Source organism: Drosophila subobscura, chromosome U, assembly GCF_008121235.1.
Source record: "Drosophila subobscura isolate 14011-0131.10 chromosome U, UCBerk_Dsub_1.0, whole genome shotgun sequence".
Taxonomy (NCBI): domain Eukaryota; kingdom Metazoa; phylum Arthropoda; class Insecta; order Diptera; family Drosophilidae; genus Drosophila; species Drosophila subobscura.
The window spans coordinates 4,894,308-4,914,995 of NC_048534.1; the positions used below are offsets into that span (position 1 = coordinate 4,894,308).

General features: G+C 42.6%; 7 protein-coding genes across 9 annotated transcripts; 3 read left to right on the top strand and 4 right to left on the bottom strand.

Annotated features, from left to right (window-relative positions):
- Window positions 1-141: 141 nt before the first annotated feature.
- LOC117902634 (plasmanylethanolamine desaturase) lies at window positions 142-5,621 on the bottom strand. 3 transcript variants are annotated; one of them, XM_034814153.1, is made up of 6 exons: window positions 5,535-5,621; window positions 2,079-2,304; window positions 1,779-1,990; window positions 1,502-1,720; window positions 1,256-1,425; window positions 142-1,182 (listed from the first exon to the last, which is right to left on the bottom strand). In XM_034814153.1, exons 2-6 carry the CDS (start codon window positions 2,299-2,301, stop codon window positions 1,092-1,094), a joined length of 915 nt encoding a protein of 304 aa, XP_034670044.1. In that variant the 5' UTR covers window positions 2,302-2,304; window positions 5,535-5,621; the 3' UTR covers window positions 142-1,091. The 3 variants fall into 3 exon arrangements, with proteins under 3 accessions (XP_034670044.1, XP_034670045.1, XP_034670046.1); XM_034814154.1 differs by lacking the exon at window positions 5,535-5,621 and adding an exon at window positions 4,954-4,973; XM_034814155.1 differs by lacking the exon at window positions 5,535-5,621 and adding an exon at window positions 4,945-4,951.
- A 348-nt stretch (window positions 5,622-5,969) lies between these two features.
- LOC117902635 (28S ribosomal protein S18b, mitochondrial) lies at window positions 5,970-6,716 on the top strand. Its single transcript, XM_034814157.1, has 2 exons — window positions 5,970-6,298; window positions 6,363-6,716. The coding sequence occupies exons 1-2, from the start codon at window positions 6,015-6,017 to the stop codon at window positions 6,682-6,684; spliced, it is 606 nt and encodes a 201-aa protein (XP_034670048.1). The 5' UTR covers window positions 5,970-6,014; the 3' UTR covers window positions 6,685-6,716.
- An 86-nt stretch (window positions 6,717-6,802) lies between these two features.
- LOC117902631 (pyridine nucleotide-disulfide oxidoreductase domain-containing protein 1) lies at window positions 6,803-8,282 on the top strand. Its single transcript, XM_034814151.1, has one exon. It carries the CDS (start codon window positions 6,826-6,828, stop codon window positions 8,242-8,244), a length of 1,419 nt encoding a protein of 472 aa, XP_034670042.1. The 5' UTR covers window positions 6,803-6,825; the 3' UTR covers window positions 8,245-8,282.
- On the bottom strand, window positions 8,219-8,976 carry LOC117902637 (transcription initiation factor TFIID subunit 13). Its single transcript, XM_034814159.1, has 3 exons — window positions 8,840-8,976; window positions 8,698-8,778; window positions 8,219-8,639 (listed from the first exon to the last, which is right to left on the bottom strand). Exons 1-3 carry the CDS (start codon window positions 8,882-8,884, stop codon window positions 8,349-8,351), a joined length of 417 nt encoding a protein of 138 aa, XP_034670050.1. The 5' UTR covers window positions 8,885-8,976; the 3' UTR covers window positions 8,219-8,348.
- Window positions 8,977-9,257: 281 nt separating this feature from the next.
- LOC117902632 (alkaline ceramidase) lies at window positions 9,258-18,530 on the top strand. The gene is made up of 5 exons (XM_034814152.1): window positions 9,258-9,823; window positions 13,224-13,480; window positions 13,558-13,695; window positions 17,251-17,543; window positions 18,174-18,530. Exons 1-5 carry the CDS (start codon window positions 9,662-9,664, stop codon window positions 18,263-18,265), a joined length of 942 nt encoding a protein of 313 aa, XP_034670043.1. The 5' UTR covers window positions 9,258-9,661; the 3' UTR covers window positions 18,266-18,530.
- Window positions 14,543-16,839, bottom strand: LOC117902630. Its single transcript, XM_034814150.1, has 2 exons — window positions 16,457-16,839; window positions 14,543-16,403 (listed from the first exon to the last, which is right to left on the bottom strand). The coding sequence occupies exons 1-2, from the start codon at window positions 16,822-16,824 to the stop codon at window positions 14,759-14,761; spliced, it is 2,013 nt and encodes a 670-aa protein (XP_034670041.1). The 5' UTR covers window positions 16,825-16,839; the 3' UTR covers window positions 14,543-14,758.
- Window positions 18,531-18,532: 2 nt separating the features above from the next.
- On the bottom strand, window positions 18,533-20,231 carry LOC117902636 (6-pyruvoyl tetrahydrobiopterin synthase). The gene is made up of 4 exons (XM_034814158.1): window positions 19,898-20,231; window positions 19,692-19,771; window positions 19,051-19,196; window positions 18,533-18,989 (listed from the first exon to the last, which is right to left on the bottom strand). Exons 1-4 carry the CDS (start codon window positions 19,963-19,965, stop codon window positions 18,777-18,779), a joined length of 507 nt encoding a protein of 168 aa, XP_034670049.1. The 5' UTR covers window positions 19,966-20,231; the 3' UTR covers window positions 18,533-18,776.
- Window positions 20,232-20,688: the final 457 nt, after the last annotated feature.

Below are 20,688 nucleotides of genomic sequence, written 5' to 3' on the forward strand. Positions count from 1 at the left end.
AAGTGAATTCTTGACATGCACACAAATCTATAGATATTTTTCGTATAATTCTTCAGATAATGTGTTTTAATTTAACATTTGTTTTACCCAAAGATGAGAATACTGTTGATACATCGTCAACAAGGAGATGGGAAAACCTACTTGAATTAGAATCATTATTTATTTTACTTGCATCACAATTAATATTGCTCTCTTAGAATTTAGTATGTTAAATGATATAATAAGCAACTGCTGACACGCTTTACAAAACAACAACAACGACGAATACGCTTCCTGTCTCCTTATTCATCCTACAAACAACTTTCCTAAGCGCCTAGAGAGATGCGAATAGCTGGGCTCTTTTTTTGGTAACAAATTAAACAAATACATATAAATAAATTCACCATTTTCGGTGATTACACTAATGTCAATACATGCCACTAAAAGTGTGCGTACTAAAAAGTTATTATTTTAAATTAGCTTATGCCAAAATATTTGTGTATGCCTCTCAGACGAGTAAAAATCGTTTTGTAAGTCACGTTTCATGATTGCATACTGCGCCTAATCGTCTAATCGTAACAATTTGTATATAATATATCATCTTTGTATATATACGTATGCATATACATACATACATATGTATGTATGTAATGTATCAATGATAAAATGTATTGAGAATGTCTTTTGTCGTTTAGAAACTGGGTATAAAAATCATTTGATCTGTGTGTTTAAGCTTATCCACAAGTGAGTGGTTATTATGTCTTATGAACTTTTTGTCTTTTTGTAAAGTTGTCAAAAGCGTTTCTTTCATTTCATTAGATAAGTAAGGCTCTCACTCTTAAAAGAGATCAGTGAATGTGTTTCTTTATGCGCTCTCCAACGACTACTGCAAAGTGTTTTCTGTCTGTCCAAAGGCTACAACTATTTTGAATGCAACTAAAAAACTGCAATCTGTTCAGTTAACTTAAATATACATATACATATGTAATCTGTTATCAGTTTAAAGCTACTTTGTTGTGCAAATATAACATTTTGTCTGAAATATAAGGCTGCTTTTGGTCCAGGATTTCCTATATATACAGTCGTTGTGGGCAGCAAAGCCAAGCCAAGCCCTATGTTAGTTTCTTGGCCCATTTCAAGTCATCATCGCGTGGCTTAAGGCCCGTACAATGCTCAATAACAAGTTCAAAAGTTGACCAGAATCTGAGAGAACCAAAAATAATACAACAAAATATTTGCACATGAGAAAAAAAGAAATTGGAGATTGCACACAAACCTTATGCGCTCCAGCGGCCAATTCAACCAGCCTGTGGTTATGCAAAAGTACGTCTCATGTGGCGCCACATGGTGGATACGATGATGCTTCCTTGGCAGAATAATGTGACAGCTTTGAAGTAACAGCACCCATCGAGGCAGACCCCAGTACGTATGCGACCATTTGTGAATCTAAAAAAAAAGAATAGACTCGGATTATTTTCCATGAACCAAATATAATACCATAGATGTGTGGATGAATGCTCGCCTGATTGGTCATGGCCACAAATATGGAGCATAGGAACACATAGGCTATCCAGCCAAAATGTGCCTGAATCTCGCTGGGCGATCGAATGTAGAAATAGTGCGCCAAATAGCCAAGAATGGGTATGCCCACCATAAAGTTGTCGCCGTTCGTTTCAATGAAGTCGTGACGCGTTATGGATGTGGGATCCAGGTGATGCTCGCGAAACGGACGCAGGAAATTCTACAAAAAAAGAAATATTATTTTACAGCATAAATCAACGATGAGTGCAATGCCATACCCTGCCAATCAGTGGCAAATCCACAGAGCCCCAGGTATCTGCTGCCCAGTGCACCAAACCAGAGGCAAAGTCCGCTGTTATGATGCCACACAGTGCGGACACAATGGCCACACTAATCCTCTCCAGTCGCAAGTGCCGGACAATCAGTATCAGATTGATGATCATGAGGCCTATGCAGGTGTACACGCAAATGATTTCCTGTGCCCGCTTGCCTAAGGTAAGATTTGCAGATTGTGTACAATTTTAAAATGTTATCCAATTGGGCATTCTTACAGCTACATATTTAGAGCCCATCCTCACCTGGACTGTACAAAGAGGCCAGCTCCTGGGCGCCCTTGTTCTGTGGTCCCCAGCGTGGTGCTGCCGGGGATGATGGAGCTGCTGTCACATTGTTCGTCTTGAGTGCCGCCTCCTCCCTGTGATCCGATTCTTGATCCTTGGTTGTGGCTGGCGCAGAATTGCCATTGGGATCATCCTCGTACATGGAGTTGGCCAGAATTTCCGTGTCGCTCTTGCCCGCCATCGTCTGTGATAAGAAAGATCAAAAATTGGTTGCTTAAGTTTGGAGCGAAACAGCTTGAAGGCCTTGAAGGACTGTCCCTGACTGATGATTCGCAGCTACGTGGTGTCTCTGGATTCAATGTCAGGCCATGGGAAGCCCTCCAGATGGATCCTACCGAATCGAAGCCACCTTTTCCCCCATGCATTATTTACAATTTGTATGGAAAGAAATGGGAAAGAAATCTAACCAGGTGGGCGAGGATTATACACACAATATTATTTCTTAAAAACTTTTGTTACTGCAGGGAGCAGCAGTATTTCCTTCCCGAGGGTGTCAACGAATGACCTCTGCACACAGCACATTGCGGCGTTGATGTCATTAGAAGCCTGTCCTCGCAACTGCACTGGGTCCCACACAACCGTCTGCACAGACGGTAATACCTGCCACCGAATGGGGCGACGTGTCACGCAATATTTTTGGGCTTACGGCAGGTCCCGGGTCCCATGGGTGAGTGTAACGGAACGGAGAACCCACTCGAATGAGTTGTCAGACAGCCAGTGGCGGAGGCGCGCCGCAGCTCCAAAGGTGCCTTAATTAGGCAAATTGGTATTTAAATTGTTGTGAACGCTATCTATCCCGTCATATCCTTTGAGTTGGGTTTGGTTTGGTCTGGTCTGGTCTGGGTCTCCAAAAGGATTGTATTTTTAGCAGGCTATTTGTTTCTTTGTTATAAAATTCTTTATGTGATCCGGCAAAAGGTGTTTTTCTGTTCTATGACAAAAGAGAGAACGCATAAGACGAAAGATGGACAGTCTCGATGTTTAGCCTCACAATTTATTGTATTTTGAATATTTGAGAGCGAAAATTACTTTGTTTCGTAAACAAAAAGGCATTTATTATTGTGGACTTTCCATCAAAAATACTGTAGCTAATCTTGACCAGCAAAGGCATCTAATTCCTCGAACTTTATCAGTGAAATTATCAATAATTTCCAGCTTACGATTGGCAGAACCAAACCATAAAACTTGCACCACTTACAACCCCACAAATAGTTCCACAAACTATGCCCAAATTATAGCACATATTTAATTAATTAAAAGCCATATAAAAATGCATAAAGAAGCTTGTTAAATACATGCAAAATTCATAAAATAAATATAATTAATGTTAATTGGGTCATTTATAACAGGGAAATCTATAAGCGAAAATTATACTCGAATGGTGTTCGAACCCGGGCCATTAGGAAATGGAGGAATGTCGTGTCCGTCGTTTGGAAAAAACCCATTAATCAAAACTGGCAACAACTTATTGATAAAGCAGCCCACCAGCTGCTACACTGACCTGACCCGTGCGCGACCCCCTACGAGTGTAAGAAACTTCACGAGGAACTGACAGACTGGAGGCGGCGGCGGCACACGCGTGGGGCATTCACTAATATTACCAAAGCCCCCCGATAGATAGAAACACGAAGGACATGAAAAGCAAAGCTCTATAATCTGGGTAGTGACTGGAGCCCTGTGGGGCCATGAGCAAACATTTCCTTTTGACGTGCAACAGAGACCAGCGAGCAGGATAAACAAAAAAAGGAAATGAAGAAACACCAGTAGCGCGCCGATTCAAATTTCACAAAAAAAGAAATGCCAAGTGCTGGAGGAGTGGGAAGACCCCATAGAACCCTACCCTCTCGCGGAAGTAAAATGGGAAACCCAAATGTTGAGTCTAAAAAAGGCGACAACAAAATTATTCGGCGTCGACTCTAGAGACGCCTTCGCTGGGTTCTTGGTTACCCAGTAATGGAAGAGTAAGTACATAAAGAATACTGTGGGGCAGACTACGCTCTAATAAGGGTATTTTTCAGCCTTGGAGAACTATAAGTACCATTCTTATAGTGCCTTTAGCATCATTTTAAATTTAATTCCTTTATAGCTTGAACTTTAGCGTCAACCAGCACTCAAGGGGCATATAACTACCTTAATCTCCCCCATTGGACTATCTTAATCTTTTAATACAATTATTAGGGGAAATTATTGAACGTTAATCTTGCTAAAACTTCTCAATTCCAAATATAAGCGATAATCAAGAGGTCTGTTAACAACCCTTCAGTCATATATAAATCCACCAAAATGCCCCACGAAGTACTCTCCTAGTCTATCCAATCCTCCCACATAATTCGTTTGTTTGCTTGTGAAAGGCATACAAATAAAAAGGGGGACGCCGCACAGCACCGCACACAGCCAACAGGTATTAATTTGGCACAATGTAACCACGATTTTCGACTGTGGCGCCGAAGGAAAATAACAATTTATTACACGAAATGCGCGAAAGGGCACTCCAATCCAACAACTACGAAGTACAAGGTGTCTCGGGTTGGTGCGGTGCCGACGCCACCCTGTTTTTGTCAGCCCGCCTGCTTTTTTGGGTTGACCACACACTCGCTCTCTCATTCAAACTTGCGGTTCACACAGCCGTATTTATAGCACTATTATTTTGGTTGCGTTGCCCTTTTTTTCTGTTTGCTGCTATTCTGTTTTTGCAATTGATAAGAAATTGTAGTGTGGCGGCGGCGACGGCTTGCATACTGCACGGCCATTACGGAGGGGTCTCGTCTCGCGTCGTCACTCTATTTATAAAGGCAAGCAAGAGCAAAGCTCTGCCCGCTCTCACCTGACTCACCGTTATTTACTGGGATTTGTTTGGTTAGCTTCCACTAGTTCTAGCTCTAGTTGGCTCTCGGATACTATGTAGATGTGCTGGTTGGGCCTACTTTTTACTGGGAAACAATTAAAATCAAAATGACCGTCTGCTCCGATATTGATTAAAACAAACAACAAATTTATGCATGCACGCAAGCAAAACTACTGGTGGGTATTACTACCAAGTATTGGGATGGATTACGGCGGCCAACGGAACGTCAACGCCTGACGCTTGTGTCGTATGCCGCCACGGCAAATACCAAATAAATGCTGGGTAGTACGAGGTTCCTTTATTATACACGTGATTTAGGGCCTGCCTGCCCCACCATTCCACACCACACAACACAACAACTACAGCAACACCACGCACTGGCGACGACGACGACACGACACTCCGTTTCCGCTTGCAGTCAACGCTACTTTGCACCAGTAAAATCCGAAAGAAACTAAAACTAAAACGGACACTGCCGCCGTTTAGCTCTTCATTCATGCCACATTTACCGTATGTGCGTTGTGTGTGTTCGCCTTTGTGACGTACAAGTTTACCATTATGTTACTCACGTTTTTAAACACAGTATCAGCGACTTTGTACCACTTATATTCGTATTTGTTTAATTTTATGACAATAATTTAGAAATGACATCTAAATACAAAATGTACAAAAACTTTTAACTCTCGCGCCACCGGACAGTATCGACAGGGATGGAGAAGTTTGATGTTTCCTATAGTCGATATTTTTAGTGCTGTCAACTTGCTTTGGGAATTTCATCTTCGGGAAATATGATTTCCGACCATGGACAGAGAACGCTTAACCCATTGACGACTGGTGGTTATTTGCTGGAGCTGCCAATAGAAGATATTTTATTCCGCGTTGTAATAATGCCATTCACCTATTCAAAAAGATTGGTTTTGAGTGGGTTAAGTCCGGTATATTCCTTGGTAGATTTTGGTATATTTTTTTGCAGGGACAGTCACACTGCTTGTTACGTCTTGGAAACATTAAACTGCATTTTTATTAATTTTATAAATTACTAAATAAAAATGTTGCCCATTGCGCGAGGCATATACAATGCCTTGGCTAGCATAACACGCAGCAGCCGAGGAGCTGCTTTGCATACAGCCAGCGTCTTCAGAAGCAAGGCAGAAACAGCCGCAGCAAGCGAAAACGAAGCAGAGGCTGCCGACGGCGAGGAGGAGCCAAAGAGTTCAGCCCCGGACCCGAAAGATCGCACCCAAGTGATTCCCGTGGAGACGTCAATGCGTTATCTGAAGAGTGCCGCCTATAAGAAGACCTATGGCGAGGACTACGTGTGGACTCAATACCGGTAGAAAGGCTCTTGAGATGCTGGCAAAGATTACACTGATTTTTAAATGTCCTCACTCCCTTAGGCGCAACCACAAGGGCATGTATGCGCCGCGAAAGACACGAAAGACCTGCATTCGCCAGGGCAAGATCTCCACCGGCAATCCCTGTCCAATTTGCCGGGATGAGTATCTGGTGCTGGACTACCGCAACACGGAACTGCTGGAGCAGTTCATATCGCCGCACAGCGGAGATGTGCTCAGCTACTCGCAGACGGGTCTCTGCCAGAAGAGTCATTTGCGGTTGAGGGTGGCAGTGGAGCAGGCACGCGATTCTGGCCTTATTACCTACGATGTACCATTCAGAGAGTACGACTACAACGAGTACTATGGCCAGCAGAAGTCTTAATGTTAGTTAATCATGTTTAATAAACAATTGTTGAGAGATATAATTGTTCTAATGGTCTTCATGTGTAGGCTCCACTGTTATTTTTTGAGGTTATGTTGAGCAGCAGCTGTTTCTGCATTCATTGTTTGTTTTTATTCCGGCATGTCGCGCGATTGCATCTTCTTGGTCGTTGGCGGCGGCATCGCCGGCGTTAGCTGTGCCGAAACACTGGCCATTTGCTGCCCTTCGTCCTCCATTTTGCTGCTCACCGAATCCAGAATTGTGAAGAGTGTGACAAATCTTGTGCCCGTCGCCCGCTATCTGCACCGATTCGATGTGCGGGAGAAGAATGTGAACGAATTGGGCGCCAGCATAAACACAATTGTGGACCAACTGGAGTACATCAACAGCCGGGAGCACTGGGCACGCACCAAGAAGGGCTTAATCCTAAAGTACCGCTACATCTGCGTCTGCACCGGCGGAGCACCGAAGTTGTTCAGCAGCGGCCAGGCTGAGTCACGCATAATTGGCATTCGCGATACGGATTCCGTGCTAGAACTGCAGCGGCGACTGCTCACAGCCAAGGATGTCTTGATTTTAGGCAATGGCGGCATCGCCAGTGAGCTTGCCTATGAGCTAAAGGATGTAAATGTCCACTGGGTGGTGAAAGATTCCCACATATCCGCCACTTTTGTGGATCCAGGCGCTGCCGAGTTCTTTCAGCTGGCCAGAAGTGAGCTGGATGTGCCAACAGTCTCGGAGACTGCCATTAAAAGGATGCGCTATGGCGAGGTCACGCCCCCAGAGGAGAAGCAGAGCAAACAGGGCGCCGCCTTGGGCCCGGACTGGCATACCAATTACGATTTGAGTGGCGGTTCCACACATGCCGGCAAACTCCTGCCCAAAATTTACTACAAATCGCATATAGAGGATTACTACGTACTACCAGAGCAGGGTCGCCTTAGTATAAAGCTTGGACACGAGAATGGTGCCCAGGAGCAGCTGACTTGTGATTTTATTGTGTCTGCAACAGGTGTCGAGCCACGGCATGAGTTTGCCACAGATGTCCCGCCAAACTTCGCAGACGATGGCGGACTTTCTGTGGATGAAATGATGAGAACCAATTTGCCAGATGTCTATGCGGCTGGGGATGTTTGCTCCGCTGCGTGGGAGCCTGCTCCACACTGGTTTCAAATGCGCCTGTGGACACAGGCCCGGCAAATGGGCTCCATGGCGGGACGCAGCATGGCCGCCGCCTACGAGGGAGAGACCGTTTATCAGGACTTTTGTTTTGAGCTCTTCGGCCATGTGACGCAGCTGTTTGGCTTCCCTGTAGTGCTCCTCGGACGCTTCAATGGTCAGGGTCTGGGCCGTGACTATGAGCTGCTGGTGCGCTGCACCCGCAACAAGGAATACATTAAGTTTGTGTTGCAAAATGGGAGACTACGCGGTGCGATACTGATTGGCGACACCGATCTGGCGGAGACCTGCGAGAATCTTATACTAAATGGCATAGATCTTGAGCCGTATGGCGATGATATACTCAATCCAGACATTGACATTGAGGACTATTTTGACTAATTTATTGCTACAGTATTAAAGAACACATTCATCTTAAATCTAAACTAAACTTGACTCTAGGAGTGGCTGCGGGTGTGCCTGGACTTGGTTTTCTTGTGCCTGTGTCATTTGAGTTTTCCCTCGTTGCCCACGTACTTGATCTCATCGAAGGCCTTTCGCGCCTTTTTCAGCTCCTCGTTCATCGTCAGCAAATCCTTGACCCTGGCGTATTTGCGCTGATCCTTGCGCACCAGAAATATGATATCCTCCACTTGCACACGACCTGTCCGCCCAATTTCCATGGCACGGTGCGTCGTCTCTGCAATATATTCTATGACCAGATCTTCGAGCAAGTCCACTGTCTCGGTATAGGGATTTTTATCATCACCAAAGCCAAACATCATGCAGCGCAGCTCCTGCGGGGGATGATAGTCACAATAGTTATAGGAATTGCATTTAGTTAATTCAACAAACTTTGCTAAAGAGGCGCTTCCTTCCAGAATTTGTGCTCGATGCCACTAATTGCTCGTCATCGGCGTCGTCCTCAAAGTTGAACTAAAACAAGGCAAAAGAGTGAGTTTACACATGGAAATGATGAGCCAACCACTTTGCTTACGTCTCCGCCCTCGAAATTCTCTTCAGGCATGCTGTTTGTGGCCATTTTGGCTTGTTTTCATTAAATTTAAGGCCTTTTGTTGTTTTTACATAGGAGCCCTAGTGGTGGTAAAAACGTCAGTGTTTCGATTTTCGGAATATTTCAACCCTGTCCCCCCATCGTATAAATTATCACCACTGGCAACAGCGAAAAACATGTCTTGCTTATAGTAAAACAAGGAGAGTTAAATTTGAATTTCAGGTAAGATCAAACACAATCAATCAATCAAACAAATCAAATTATGCTTTCACTATCAGTGTAGTCAATCACGCCAATACAAAAGATGTGCGCGATAGATCGATACCCTTTAATCGATGATACAAACACGATATGCAAATCAAACAGCTGTCCCGACGGTTAAAAACAATTTCATTTGTTATTGTTCTCGCCGCCAACGGTTGTGTCGCGCGCTATATTTTTTCAAGTTCAAATTTTTTTTTCGCGTTACTCCGCATTAGCATAAATTTTGTACGCTTGAGAAATTGATAGAGAAGGAGGTCATCGTCTAGAGAACAGCATTTACCGTTCCTTATATAATTATCGAAATACAGGCGCGGCAGAATAAATGCAGGTCGCGAAATTATTAACAAAGCAACACAAATGACTGCAGTGCTGCGCCATTATGCAAATTGCAGCGACAACAGCAACAAAGAACATAATAAGTGCCTTCATCTCGCATTGAAACAGCGACAAATCGAATTCGCAACACGACAACTATAATAGTTTTAGAACTGAACTCTTTAAAATCAAACAAAGGCGTAAAGCAGCAGCAGCAGCAGCAGCATGGGCGGTGCTGTCGGTGGAGGGCTCGGCAGTGTGGGGGGTGGCAGTTTATTGGACATTTATGCCATGGCCTGGGAGCATCTGAGACCCGGAAGTTCGCCCGTTGATTGGTGTGAGGGCAATTATTTAATATCATCGAATATTGCCGAGTTTGTGAATACGGTGCGTATAAGCAATTTATTGTTGTTTAAATATATTAAAGAATAAATATTTTGTAAATATATTTATGTGGGTGTTTGTGTTTTTGCCCTACTTCTTGCGTTGTGTTCTTGCAGAGAGGGTAGTGTGGTGTTGAGAAGTTGTTTGCGAGGGAGAATATTAAAGCCTGTAGTGGGAAAGTATTAATGATTCTTCGCTAAGAGATCTACCTTTAATAGTAAACAGTGTTTGAAAAACCGGTCTTTGTGTTCGGAACACCAGTCTCATAGGTATGTAGATACATAATTCATATCAATGAGAGGAAAGGGTATCAAAGACTTCGGCACCTGCGTCTAGCCCTTTTCCCTCTGTCTTTGGTTTTTACTGTAACAAAAGGCAGCTGCAATTTTCCTCACACTCTTAAACCACACACACACACACACGCAGGCACGCTCAAACACGCGCTGTGCCAAGGCCTTGACCTTTTTCCGCAGGCCAGAGCGAGACCACATGTAATGCAAATGAAATTGATGCTGTTAGCCACGCTTTGTCTTGGACGAAGAAAGAGGATGGAGGCAGGTGTCGCTGCGATGCATGCATGTGCATGCAAAATATGAATTTTTCGTGTTCCCAGTTTCATTATCACTGAATTTGATTGAAAGTGCAATTAAGAAAACGCAGCTGATGTATTTTAATCTTTGGGGATTAACAAGCATTCAGTGTAAAGTCCAACCACAACATTCTTTGACAAAAATCAGTCTTTTCTTTGCCACAAATATCAGCCTTTTCTTGTACTATAATAATTCCACATTCATACAAATGTAAGCGGAAGTGCAAATGAGAACGAGGAGGAACGTTGTGAGACGCGTCTTAAGCCGCGTCACAACTCTTATACCCGGTACTCAGTACTACATCTGCAACTTAGCGGTTATTTGTCAAATTTTAAATTTTCTCTTCATCTGTCATCTACATCAACAACACTACTCACGCCAACACGCTCCTTTAGCTCGCCACCCTCCCCTATAGACACACACTGCAGAGTCGCGGCAGAGTCAGCGGCAGAGTCGTGGCAGAAGATGAGTCAGAGACGTGTCAGGGGAAGAGGCCTCTGCCACTGCGCGAAGCAGAGTGTGAATGAGAGAATGTGTAAAAGCAACAAAAGCTGCTGGACAGGGTGGGTTTGGCCACTGCAACTTAATTTCTTCATTGTGGCCATAATAATGATCCAATCGGATCAGTGATCACCAATTTGGTGATCAGATAGATATGGTCATTCCCTACTAAATGGCGTTTTTAGTTTTCTTTTATCTTTAAAATTGTAGATTTGGGAGGTTTTCGCCCTTTTGCGGGGGCGGAAGAGGGCGTGGCTCATTTTTGAAATACACTTGTAACAGTGTGAGCATACAGAAGTCTGGATGCAAAATTTGGTGGCTCTAGCTTTTATGGTCTCTGAGATCCAGGCGCTCAACAAGACGGACGGACAGACGGACAGACGGACAGACAGACATGGCTCAATCGACTCGGCTATTGATGCTGATCAAGAATATATATACTTTATGGGGTCGGAGACGTTTCCTTCTGTGCGTTACATACAACCGTTATGTGCACAAATACAATATACCCTATTTACTCTTCGAGTACCGGGTATAACAAGGCTATCTGTTTGACACGCTTTGGCAGTCGGCGGTGGTGTGGGGTTTTGTATGGAGCCAAGTTTTTCCTTGTGTACAAGTGGCTTTTCTTCTTTTTTTCCCCCAACTAAATCGCAATTTCGCAGTGCGACATTTTTCTCACTCTTATCACCTCAAGGGGTGGGAACGGTGTCCAGGGGGGTACTGGTTACAGTCTAAACATAAATGGGTTACATTTTCCATTCAACTACGCACTGCTGAAGTGCGTCTTCCCTCTATAAATACATACATACGTACATACATACATACATATGTACATATGGATGTATTTATGTATGTATATATGATGTATTTGATCCATTTGACCATCCCCCTGGTAACGTAATCACTTTCATTCTGTTATCAAGAAATAATCGGCCCATAGAGAGCGCCAAGAAGAACCTATGTACATATGTATGACGCCATAAAGTCCATTCGAAATGTTAGACAAAGATTTTCGCATTATATCTATGAAAATTAGGAGCTTAATATCAATTAAGGTATAGGTAGAGTACCTTTAAATATTGGTATTGCTTTGACCTTTAGTAAACAATTAAGGAAATGCACATCTAAACTCTAGATTCCAGAGGTAATTAGAAGGAATTTTATGACAGGATTTAAATTTAAACATAATATATATTATATATGTATGTACATACATATGTAAATAGAATATAAATATATCAAGAGTTATAATAAATAAAAGATATACATATTTATGGCAGGTTTGGTTACAATAACGAACTACTTTAGGTACATTTGCCCCCAATATCGCACCTCTATATGCAAATTAAATAATTTCCAGCTCAAGACTGTTCTGTTCACACTCATTTCACAACCAACTGCATCTATTTGATTGCCTAGAAATATTTATACAGTTCTCGCTATGTTATTAAAAACTTTGACCCCCAAAAGGTTATCATTCCAAAGCCACTCTCTACGATTAGAAGTAGACCCCACTTAATGGACAAATACTACTCATAATATTATGTCCCAGTGGTCATATGTACATTATTATCAACACTTCTTTGTGTACACGCCGAACAAGTAGAGTAAACACAAAACTTTTTGGATAATAATGTGCCATAGAACACCAAAGGGAATTAATGATGATATGATTGGGGATTGGGAGCGAGCCTTCCGTTTGCGGACAACCTACAGACCACATTCGGTTGGTCACTTAATTGATTTTCGTTGTCGTGAGTCAGGGCTAATTGGGATTGTGTGGAACTGTTGTTTAAAACGCATTTTGGCTTTGTTTAAATGGAGTTGCTCAATGAAGTGAATGACCCTGCCTGACTGCACTTCACAACAAAAGCAGACGGCAGTGGCATTATATTTTTTGATGAAATCACAAAGTCAAGAGCTGTAATAAAATGTATATATGCACATATACTCGTATCTAGACTCTCCCCTTTTCTAGTACCCCCTTCGTTATCAATTATTTCCAAAGAACATGAATATGTAAATGGTTTCCCCCACATAGATATTGTAGATGTGATAATTGCTACAGTTCTCGCTTTGTTGCCCACACAAAATAATTATTAATTGCATTTCATTAAATTTGCACTGTTAATTACGTGACAAACTGAATGACACGTACGAAATAGAGACAGAAAGACAAAGGAAGAAAGGGTTTCCACAGAACTTTGGACTGAAATTTGAGCATGAAAGGAACTTTGAACCGAAACTTTGTTGCCCTAAAATATCGAACCTTGTCTAAAACATATTTCCAATTTTTTTTCCACCCACAGTTTAGCAATTTCTTATTTATACTACTGCCCCCCGTGCTAATGATGTTGTTCAAGGAGTACGGACGCTTTGTAACCCCTGGCATTCATGTCATTTGGCTGCTACTTATCGTCGTTGGACTTAGTTCAATGTACTTTCATGCCACTTTAAGTTTGATTGGCCAACTGCTCGATGAACTGGCCATACTCTGGGTCTTCATGGCGGCCTTCTCGCTGTTCTATCCCAAGCGTTACTATCCCAAGTTTGTCAAAAACGATCGGTGAGTGCTTATACCAAAAAAAGAACAGACAAATTTACTATCTCAGGCACCGACCTTACTTTATTTTTATCTTTTAGGAAAACCTTTAGCTGGCTCATGCTGCTGTCGGCGATTGCGGCCACTGCACTATCTTGGTGGAAGCCTGTCGTTAATGCCTTTGTACTTATGTTCATGGGTGTGCCGACCATGCTAATGCTCTACAGAGAGCTTCAGAGGTAACCACCAAATGTTCTAGCTCTGACCCGCAACGAACCCGCACCGCACCAGAGCCCCACCATAAACCATACATCTATCATCAGTCATCCACCTTATCGGTGGTAGTGTCAGTGTGATATCTCCCCACCTGGGAACAGGTGTACTCGTACGCCTACGAATCGCCTGTTTTCCCCCAGAATTGATTGTGAAATAAGTTCTACCTTATCGTAATGTTTGTTCAATTTTTGCTATACATTTTTTGTGTGTCAAAGATCAAGCGGAAACGGTGTTTCCCTGATTTAAGTGTAAGGTGTTTCCCTGTTTCCTGAATGGAATGTAGGTTTGCCCTGTTTTCGGGTTTGGAAATATGTTTCCCTTCTTGCTCCACGGAAAGCTGTTTCCCCTTTTGCTCTATGGAAAGGTGTGTGGAAAGGTGTTTCCCTGCCGTCTCTGCAGAAAATTCTCGTACCATTGATCAATCATTATAATGATTTAAAGTTTTACCACTCGACTTTCGAGTGTTATTTAGATAAGCCTGAAGCTGGCCCACTTAAGGCCTCACTGAAGGGTTTCACAGTGGAAGATTGACTACTGCTTGAGCGATAGTCATAAAAGTTGGAAGGGTCTGTTGGTTAGACTCCTAGAGATAGGCTTATGTTTTGTGGGTAGGGGTAGGTGAATGTGGGCACGGACGAAAACGCTCCAACAGGCTGAAATACAATTATTTTTGCATCCTAGGGGAGTTCTTTATTGTTATGGCACCATGAACTGTGTCAATAATATAAATAATAATGCAGATTCCAGGCAGCTCTAAGTGGTTTCCATGTCAAAATGACCGAGGAGCACTGCTGCATGACGCGCCAAGCGTCAAGAAAACATGGAGTTTAGACTATAAAATAGGTCACTAAGATAAACAATTATTCAGCCTTTCTGATTGTTTAAGGTTGTTTGAATACCAAACCGACCGAGGGGCGCTGCATGTCTTGGAACATGTGGAATTGACCGTCTTAACCCTGTTTAACTTTAGCTTTCCCTCTTATTTACCCCTTGAAAACGTAATTCTTTGTCGCTTTAAACTTTATTTTAGCCTAGAAAAATATCCATATCTTTGTTCACTATTTTCCTTGGTGTTGTTGGCTTTGTTGTTCCTTTGAGAGTCCTTATTATCGTTCTTATGCTATCCTTGCATATGCAATATTTCTTGGCAATCTTGTCATTTATGCAATTGGAATCTTCGTTATAGGAACTCAACCTGCTCAGGTCTTCCACATCCATGTGGAGTTTATGTTTGCGATGGTTCCATCGAACTGTGGACTCAAAGCGCGGCTGATTGGGGAATGTCCAGAACTGCAAGATGTAGACAGTCTCGTCCTCTTCCAAGCTGTTGTCATCTGCAGGTTGTTCCAGCCTGCGTACTATTTTGTGCACATGCGTTAGGGTAAAGTTGTGGCATATGTGACTGAAATTTCGCATCACCAGATGGTCGTTCATTCGCCGGACCACGGCCAAGGCAAGGGTCCGTACAAATCCGTTTTTCTTGAGCGTCTTGGTGGCATGGCAGCAGCACCATTTCTCATCAATGCCTGCCTGCTGGCAGGACCGATTGAAGGGTAATTCGAAGAGCAGCGATTGACAGCTTGGACACGCTACCGATCTGTGTTTCATGGCGAAATCCGCTAGGGAAGTGCTCTCCAGTTGCAGCAGATGCTGCAGAGTCATGTGTAAATCGTAGCTGGAGGACAAACGATTGCGATTCTTCCTCAGATTATCCACCAAATGGGGATACTGCTGGCGGAACCAGGGCGGCACATAGATAAACATCATGGGCAATCGTTCCTCGTAGTATCCGGACGCAGCCTGCCTCAGCGTGTTATAGCGATGGCCATGATCACTCATTAGGATCACAATTGAACGCTCAAACAGTCCCGTAGCCTCGAACGAATGCAAATGCTTTAGAAAGAGCTGCTCCAAGGCGGTGGTCGCTGTGTAGTAGTCGTGGGTGAAGCTGTTGCTCCACAGGAAGCCAAATATGTTGCGATTCTTTACGAATCGTTCGGCAAACTGCCTGCCAAAGTCCCACACATAATCGAAGCTCAAACGGCGACCCACACAGAAGGGAAAACCAAAGTTTTTGGTCACCGGAAACTTTGACTCAATGGCCACCAGAAAGGGACGCAGATAATAGTCCACTGGTTGGACTTGAAATCCCGGCAGGAGGTAGTTGAATGTGTTGATCCCCTTGCAGTCCTCGGCAAAGGCTGTCGTGTAGTTTGACCTCTTGAATCTCTTCCAAATGAAGGGCACACGGTCCAGGCAGCCAATCTTCGACACGTTGCACTTCTTCGACAGAGTATTGGGAGAGTGTCCCGCCAGCACAGCCAACAGATTGGGAAATGTGTTGTCGCCCACCTTGTTGTAGCCTTGCAGCTCAAACCATCCCGGTTGACTCACATATTTATAGACCTGGGGCATGGCTCGACGCAGATTCATGCGTGAAGTGGAGTCCAGACCCAGCATTAAAACACTCGGCGTGGGTTTCTGCTGTTGCTGTTGGGCATAGTCCCTCTTTTGATCCTCGTGCTGCAGATGTTCTTCAATGAATGTCAGGCCATCTGTTTGCAGCAGTTTCAGCTGTTTTTTCTGGTCCTTTACGTAGCATTTGGTGATCATAAAGTCTGTGTGCTTGGGCACCAAAAGATTATCTGGAAGAGGACGGCTCTTAAACTCACTGAAAGAAAGAAAACTTAATGAAGAGTTGGACTAGCAAATGCCCACATTTACCTGTAGCTATTGTCGGGTTTCTCATCAATTCGATCTCTGCTAATCTTTTGATATTTGCATTCCAGTGTAGCATTGCCCGTTGATCCATTTAGCATACGTCTAGCCAAATTCTCGTGTAAATGAAGGCGATATTGATTTAATTTAAAGTCAAATTCACTCGTGACCAGATCACTGTCATTGTGGCACTCCCTGTAAGTGCGCTTTTGAAAGTCCTTCATGGTATCGGCGGCAAACGGATTAATGTAGGGTATTTCGCAGACAGAACTCTTTACAAAGTATTTTTGCTTGAGGCATTGACCAGTTTTGAGCGAGAAAGCAAGGCATAGCGCAAGAAGCAGCGTTTGAAACACTGCACATGTCTGATACATGACTAGAACTAATATCTTAAATAATATTTATGTTCCAAGAGGATCCTCTTTAATGGGATTTATTACGCTTTAAGTGAATGATGTAATATTTGGAGTGTCATGGAATAGCAGAAACCAACAAATTCGTCATACTAAAGTCCTGTGATCCATAACCTTAGCGTTAGTTATGGATATTATGACATTTCTAATGAGTGATTAATATGTGAAGGTGCTAACAGTTGCTAGGAAAAGCTGGAAATGCAAATTACATCCATTACTTTCGTTTTTAGCACACTTCAAATTAAAACGTCAGCTATTGTCACCCTTATAATCCCAACACAACCCACCCAAAAATTAACAATTTAAATTACCATGAAAGGGTCTCATCTCATCCACTTATCAATTAATTTGTAAACCCTTTTTCACTCTCTTTATCCCCTCCAATAGAGTCAGCGATCAGCGGGTCTATCGCTTGGGCATACGGTGCACAACCGTTTGGGCTATTGCTGTCTTTTGCTGGATTAACGATCGCATGTTCTGCGAGGCCTGGTCGTCCATTAACTTTCCATATCTGCATGGCTTCTGGCACATATTCATCTTTATTGCTGCCTATACGGTGTTGGTTCTGTTTGCCTACTTTTATGTGGAGTCGGAGCTGCCACAGCGACAGCCTTTGCTCAAGTACTGGCCAAAGAATGAGTTTGAATTTGGGATACCATTCATATCCATTAGGAATCCAGGTAAGACTCTACGCAGCACCATCTAAGGAGAGCAACAAGCGACAAACAGCAACAGCAACCAACCAAATGACCAAACAACAAAAACTAAAGTGGAAATACCATAACAAAAATGCTTTAAGACATCGTTTAAATAGATATAGCGCACAATTTTGAATAGTTATAGGAGCGAACGGATGAGCAGCAGATGAGAGGTTGTGGGTTGAGAAGCAAAAAGTCTGTTAAATCCTTAAGGTTTGTTGTGCAATCTAGGATATACATATGTAGGTACAGATATAGAAACCAAAGAATTGTTGTAGAATGCAAAGACATATCCAAAAAGAAAAGAAAAACCCAAAGAGTACGTACGAAATTCCGCTTAAGCCTTGTACCCAAGAAATGTTTTTAGTTTTCAGAGTCTTTTCTGTATTTGAAAACAGACTGTGATATGTTTATAAATCCATCCCAAAGACTTCCAGTTAAAGAAAAAAGGTTCCTATCCCTATGCTAATTTTGTTCCCGATATGTTGTACCTGATTTGTAGTCGTTAACTAATCCATTACTAACACTAATCCGACTAATCCGTTGTAGTACTTTGCTCAAATGAAAATATGATTTGAAAATCGCCATTTGCCATTTGCCTGATTCCCACAGATACAAAAGATTGGCTTGACTACTGCAGACTGTACTGCGTGCGGCAGGAACAGGACTACAAGCACGGATTAAACAAGATTTCAGGGGACTAGGAGGAGCTTTCTCCACAAAAGAATAGACACACTAAATGTGTACACAAAAGTGATATGAATTAGTGTTGAAAGGAGCAATAAGGAATGCCTAAATTAAAGCCTGCTCAACACAAACAAAAAGAAAAACAAAACAATTATTTAACTATAGAAAACCAAAAAAGTATCGCCTGCCATATAGAGCATTAAAAATTAAGACAATATGATGATAATATACATAGCTAATAGTTTATATTGTTAATAAACGATTGACGTATCTCTCACAAAATATATTGCTTCACAATTTATTGAATATAATGCTTCCATAAATCAGTATAAAAAAAGATCTATTGCTATATACTTTGTAATTCGTATAACTTGTGTAAAACTAAAATTTCTGTCTTTTTCTTTCTGTTTTTAATTAATTTTTAAGATGAGTTTTAGGTGTGTGTCTGTGTGTGTTTCGTGTCTTCACTGAGCATTAGAGTCCAAAATAAAATTCGTCAGGCATTAGTCTCACATACCTCTCTCCCCTTTAATCCGAATCGGATGATATATTGGTACAGGAATCATGGGCAATGCGTTTGTTTATCGGATTGTAAATGCCATTGAGTGCATAGGGGCCGCGATAACTAATTATATTCTTTGGCGTCTCATGGATCTTCACCTCGTACAGCAGTTCGGGTTTCTTTAGCTGCAACCGAATGTTGTTCCAAATGTAAACGGCCAGATTCTCAGTGGTGCTGGGCTGAAAGGCAAAAATTATTATTTTGGTTCTTTTGTTTATTTGTGCTAGTAATATAATTTACTGTCTTGGCAAAGTATTCCACATCTTTGTCGAGATTCTTGTGATCTAGATTCTTCATGATGACCTCCTCAATGGCATCCTTCAGTTCGGTTATGTTTAGGACCATGCCAGTGCGTTGATCAATGGGTCCACGAACTGAGATTTCCACTGAAAAAGAGTAGGTGAAGGGAGTGCGTTCATTGGGGAGTACTTAGGGATTTTTTATGCAGGAAAGCCTTGTCAATTGTGCGCTGCTTAAGAATGCTACACCCGAGGGACATCTTCAATTTAAAGTAATTTTGTAAGACCTTTTCTCTACCCTGTGTTCCTGCAGCAATTATAATCCGTATCCCAAACTAAAACTCAACCCTGATCTCCCCCAAACCACATTTAATCATTATATACTGCCCGCCTCGTCTAATAATACTTATTGTTATGCCCCTCTGTTCGTTGAACTTGAATTCTGGTTGCGATAAGCGAGCTTGTCGGCCAAGGATTTCTCTGGTTAGACATTTTTTGTGACTCATATTACCCCACCCCGACACTGGGTTACATATATCAGATTAAAGCCAGTTTGGATATGCGATATCTTTGGCAATTTGCAAAAACTAATCATGCATTAAAATGCAAGCATTTGTGGCTAACTCTCGCTCAGGCACTCACCTGTGTAGTTGTGGCCATGGCCGTTTAAATTATTGCATTTGCCAAACACTTCCAGATTCTCGGCATCACTTAAATGGGGGCTGCAATATCGAAATAGAACAAAGCGAACGCGTCAATAAATTGAACTAAATTGCTGCGGCAAAATATAATTGAATCAACTGAGTTGAATTGAATTGATTCATTGTGGTGCTGTTGGGTATCGTCACCTATGCAGGCGATGGCAGGCGCTAAAGGTTTCGCGGCGGGTCAGGAAAGCAACAGGTTGTTGAGACATTTCTCGGGATGCGTTGATTTCAGGAACTGGCTGGCTGTCTGGCTGTGGCTGCTGCGGTTGATTCAATTGTAGGAGCGTTGTTTCTGTGGCTGCTGCACGCGTTGGGCACTGTCTTACAAATGAATGCAAAACCTGCTGCTTAAATACACGTATTTATATGGCTGGGGGTGGAGTATTGGGGAAGAACGAACAGGAAATTATTAACAACAAATGCAAGTCGTAGTACAAATCAAAACACGCTCGAACTAGTTCTGGTTCTGTACACTTTCAGCTGTTGCCTCTACCAAAATGCAGTTATATTTACATGCAAAGTTTAGCACGAAGCGATTTGACATTGACAAACTAAGGCAACGGCTAGAACAATGCACGGTTATTGAATTATTTTAAACAATTTTTACTTTTGTCTACGTATTCGGTCAGCTGTTATCGAAATTCGCGCGACAACGCGTGCGCCTTAATCGATTAATGGAATGCAAGGGCAAACGATAGTTGAACGAAATACCAAACCATACCATGCATGTATAAAATATATTATTGATTAATTATTTATTTAATGCAGGGCCGTGCAAAGAATATTTACGCCTGGGCGAAGTTGCAACGGCGCTTCCAAACACCATTTATATTCAAAATTTGCTAGTTTCGAGTCCAAATCGACGCCCCTAACTGTTGGCGCCTGGGGCGAGTGCCCTCTTTTCAATACCCTAGAAACGGTGCTGATTTAAT

What these genes read in the sequence shown, in the direction of transcription:
- LOC117902631 (XM_034814151.1), top strand. Translation starts at nt 6,826, where the DNA reads ATGTCGCGCGATTGCATCTTCTTGGTCGTTGGCGGCGGCATCGCCGGC.
- LOC117902635 (XM_034814157.1), top strand. Translation starts at nt 6,015, where the DNA reads ATGTTGCCCATTGCGCGAGGCATATACAATGCCTTGGCTAGCATAACA. An exon ending in TACGTGTGGACTCAATACCG is followed by an intron (nt 6,299 to 6,362) that starts GTAGAAAGGCTC and finishes TCACTCCCTTAG; the next exon opens with GCGCAACCACAAGGGCATGT.
- LOC117902632 (XM_034814152.1), top strand. Translation starts at nt 9,662, where the DNA reads ATGGGCGGTGCTGTCGGTGGAGGGCTCGGCAGTGTGGGGGGTGGCAGT. An exon ending in TTGCCGAGTTTGTGAATACG is followed by an intron (nt 9,824 to 13,223) that starts GTGCGTATAAGC and finishes TTCCACCCACAG; the next exon opens with TTTAGCAATTTCTTATTTAT. An exon ending in CTCTACAGAGAGCTTCAGAG is followed by an intron (nt 13,696 to 17,250) that starts GTAACCACCAAA and finishes CCCCTCCAATAG; the next exon opens with AGTCAGCGATCAGCGGGTCT.
- LOC117902634 (XM_034814153.1), bottom strand. Translation starts at nt 2,301, where the DNA reads ATGGCGGGCAAGAGCGACACGGAAATTCTGGCCAACTCCATGTACGAG. An exon ending in GGCCTCTTTGTACAGTCCAG is followed by an intron (nt 1,991 to 2,078) that starts GTGAGGATGGGC and finishes ATCTTACCTTAG; the next exon opens with GCAAGCGGGCACAGGAAATC. An exon ending in TGGCCGCTGGAGCGCATAAG is followed by an intron (nt 1,183 to 1,255) that starts GTTTGTGTGCAA and finishes TGGTTCTCTCAG; the next exon opens with ATTCTGGTCAACTTTTGAAC.
- LOC117902636 (XM_034814158.1), bottom strand. Translation starts at nt 19,965, where the DNA reads ATGTCTCAACAACCTGTTGCTTTCCTGACCCGCCGCGAAACCTTTAGC. An exon ending in CCATGGCCACAACTACACAG is followed by an intron (nt 19,197 to 19,691) that starts GTGAGTGCCTGA and finishes ACTCTTTTTCAG; the next exon opens with TGGAAATCTCAGTTCGTGGA. An exon ending in TGGAATACTTTGCCAAGACA is followed by an intron (nt 18,990 to 19,050) that starts GTAAATTATATT and finishes TTTGCCTTTCAG; the next exon opens with CCCAGCACCACTGAGAATCT.
- LOC117902630 (XM_034814150.1), bottom strand. Translation starts at nt 16,824, where the DNA reads ATGTATCAGACATGTGCAGTGTTTCAAACGCTGCTTCTTGCGCTATGC. An exon ending in AAACCCGACAATAGCTACAG is followed by an intron (nt 16,404 to 16,456) that starts GTAAATGTGGGC and finishes TCTTTCTTTCAG; the next exon opens with TGAGTTTAAGAGCCGTCCTC.
- LOC117902637 (XM_034814159.1), bottom strand. Translation starts at nt 8,884, where the DNA reads ATGGCCACAAACAGCATGCCTGAAGAGAATTTCGAGGGCGGAGAC. An exon ending in AGAATTTCGAGGGCGGAGAC is followed by an intron (nt 8,779 to 8,839) that starts GTAAGCAAAGTG and finishes GCCTTGTTTTAG; the next exon opens with TTCAACTTTGAGGACGACGC. An exon ending in GGAAGCGCCTCTTTAGCAAA is followed by an intron (nt 8,640 to 8,697) that starts GTTTGTTGAATT and finishes CATCCCCCGCAG; the next exon opens with GAGCTGCGCTGCATGATGTT.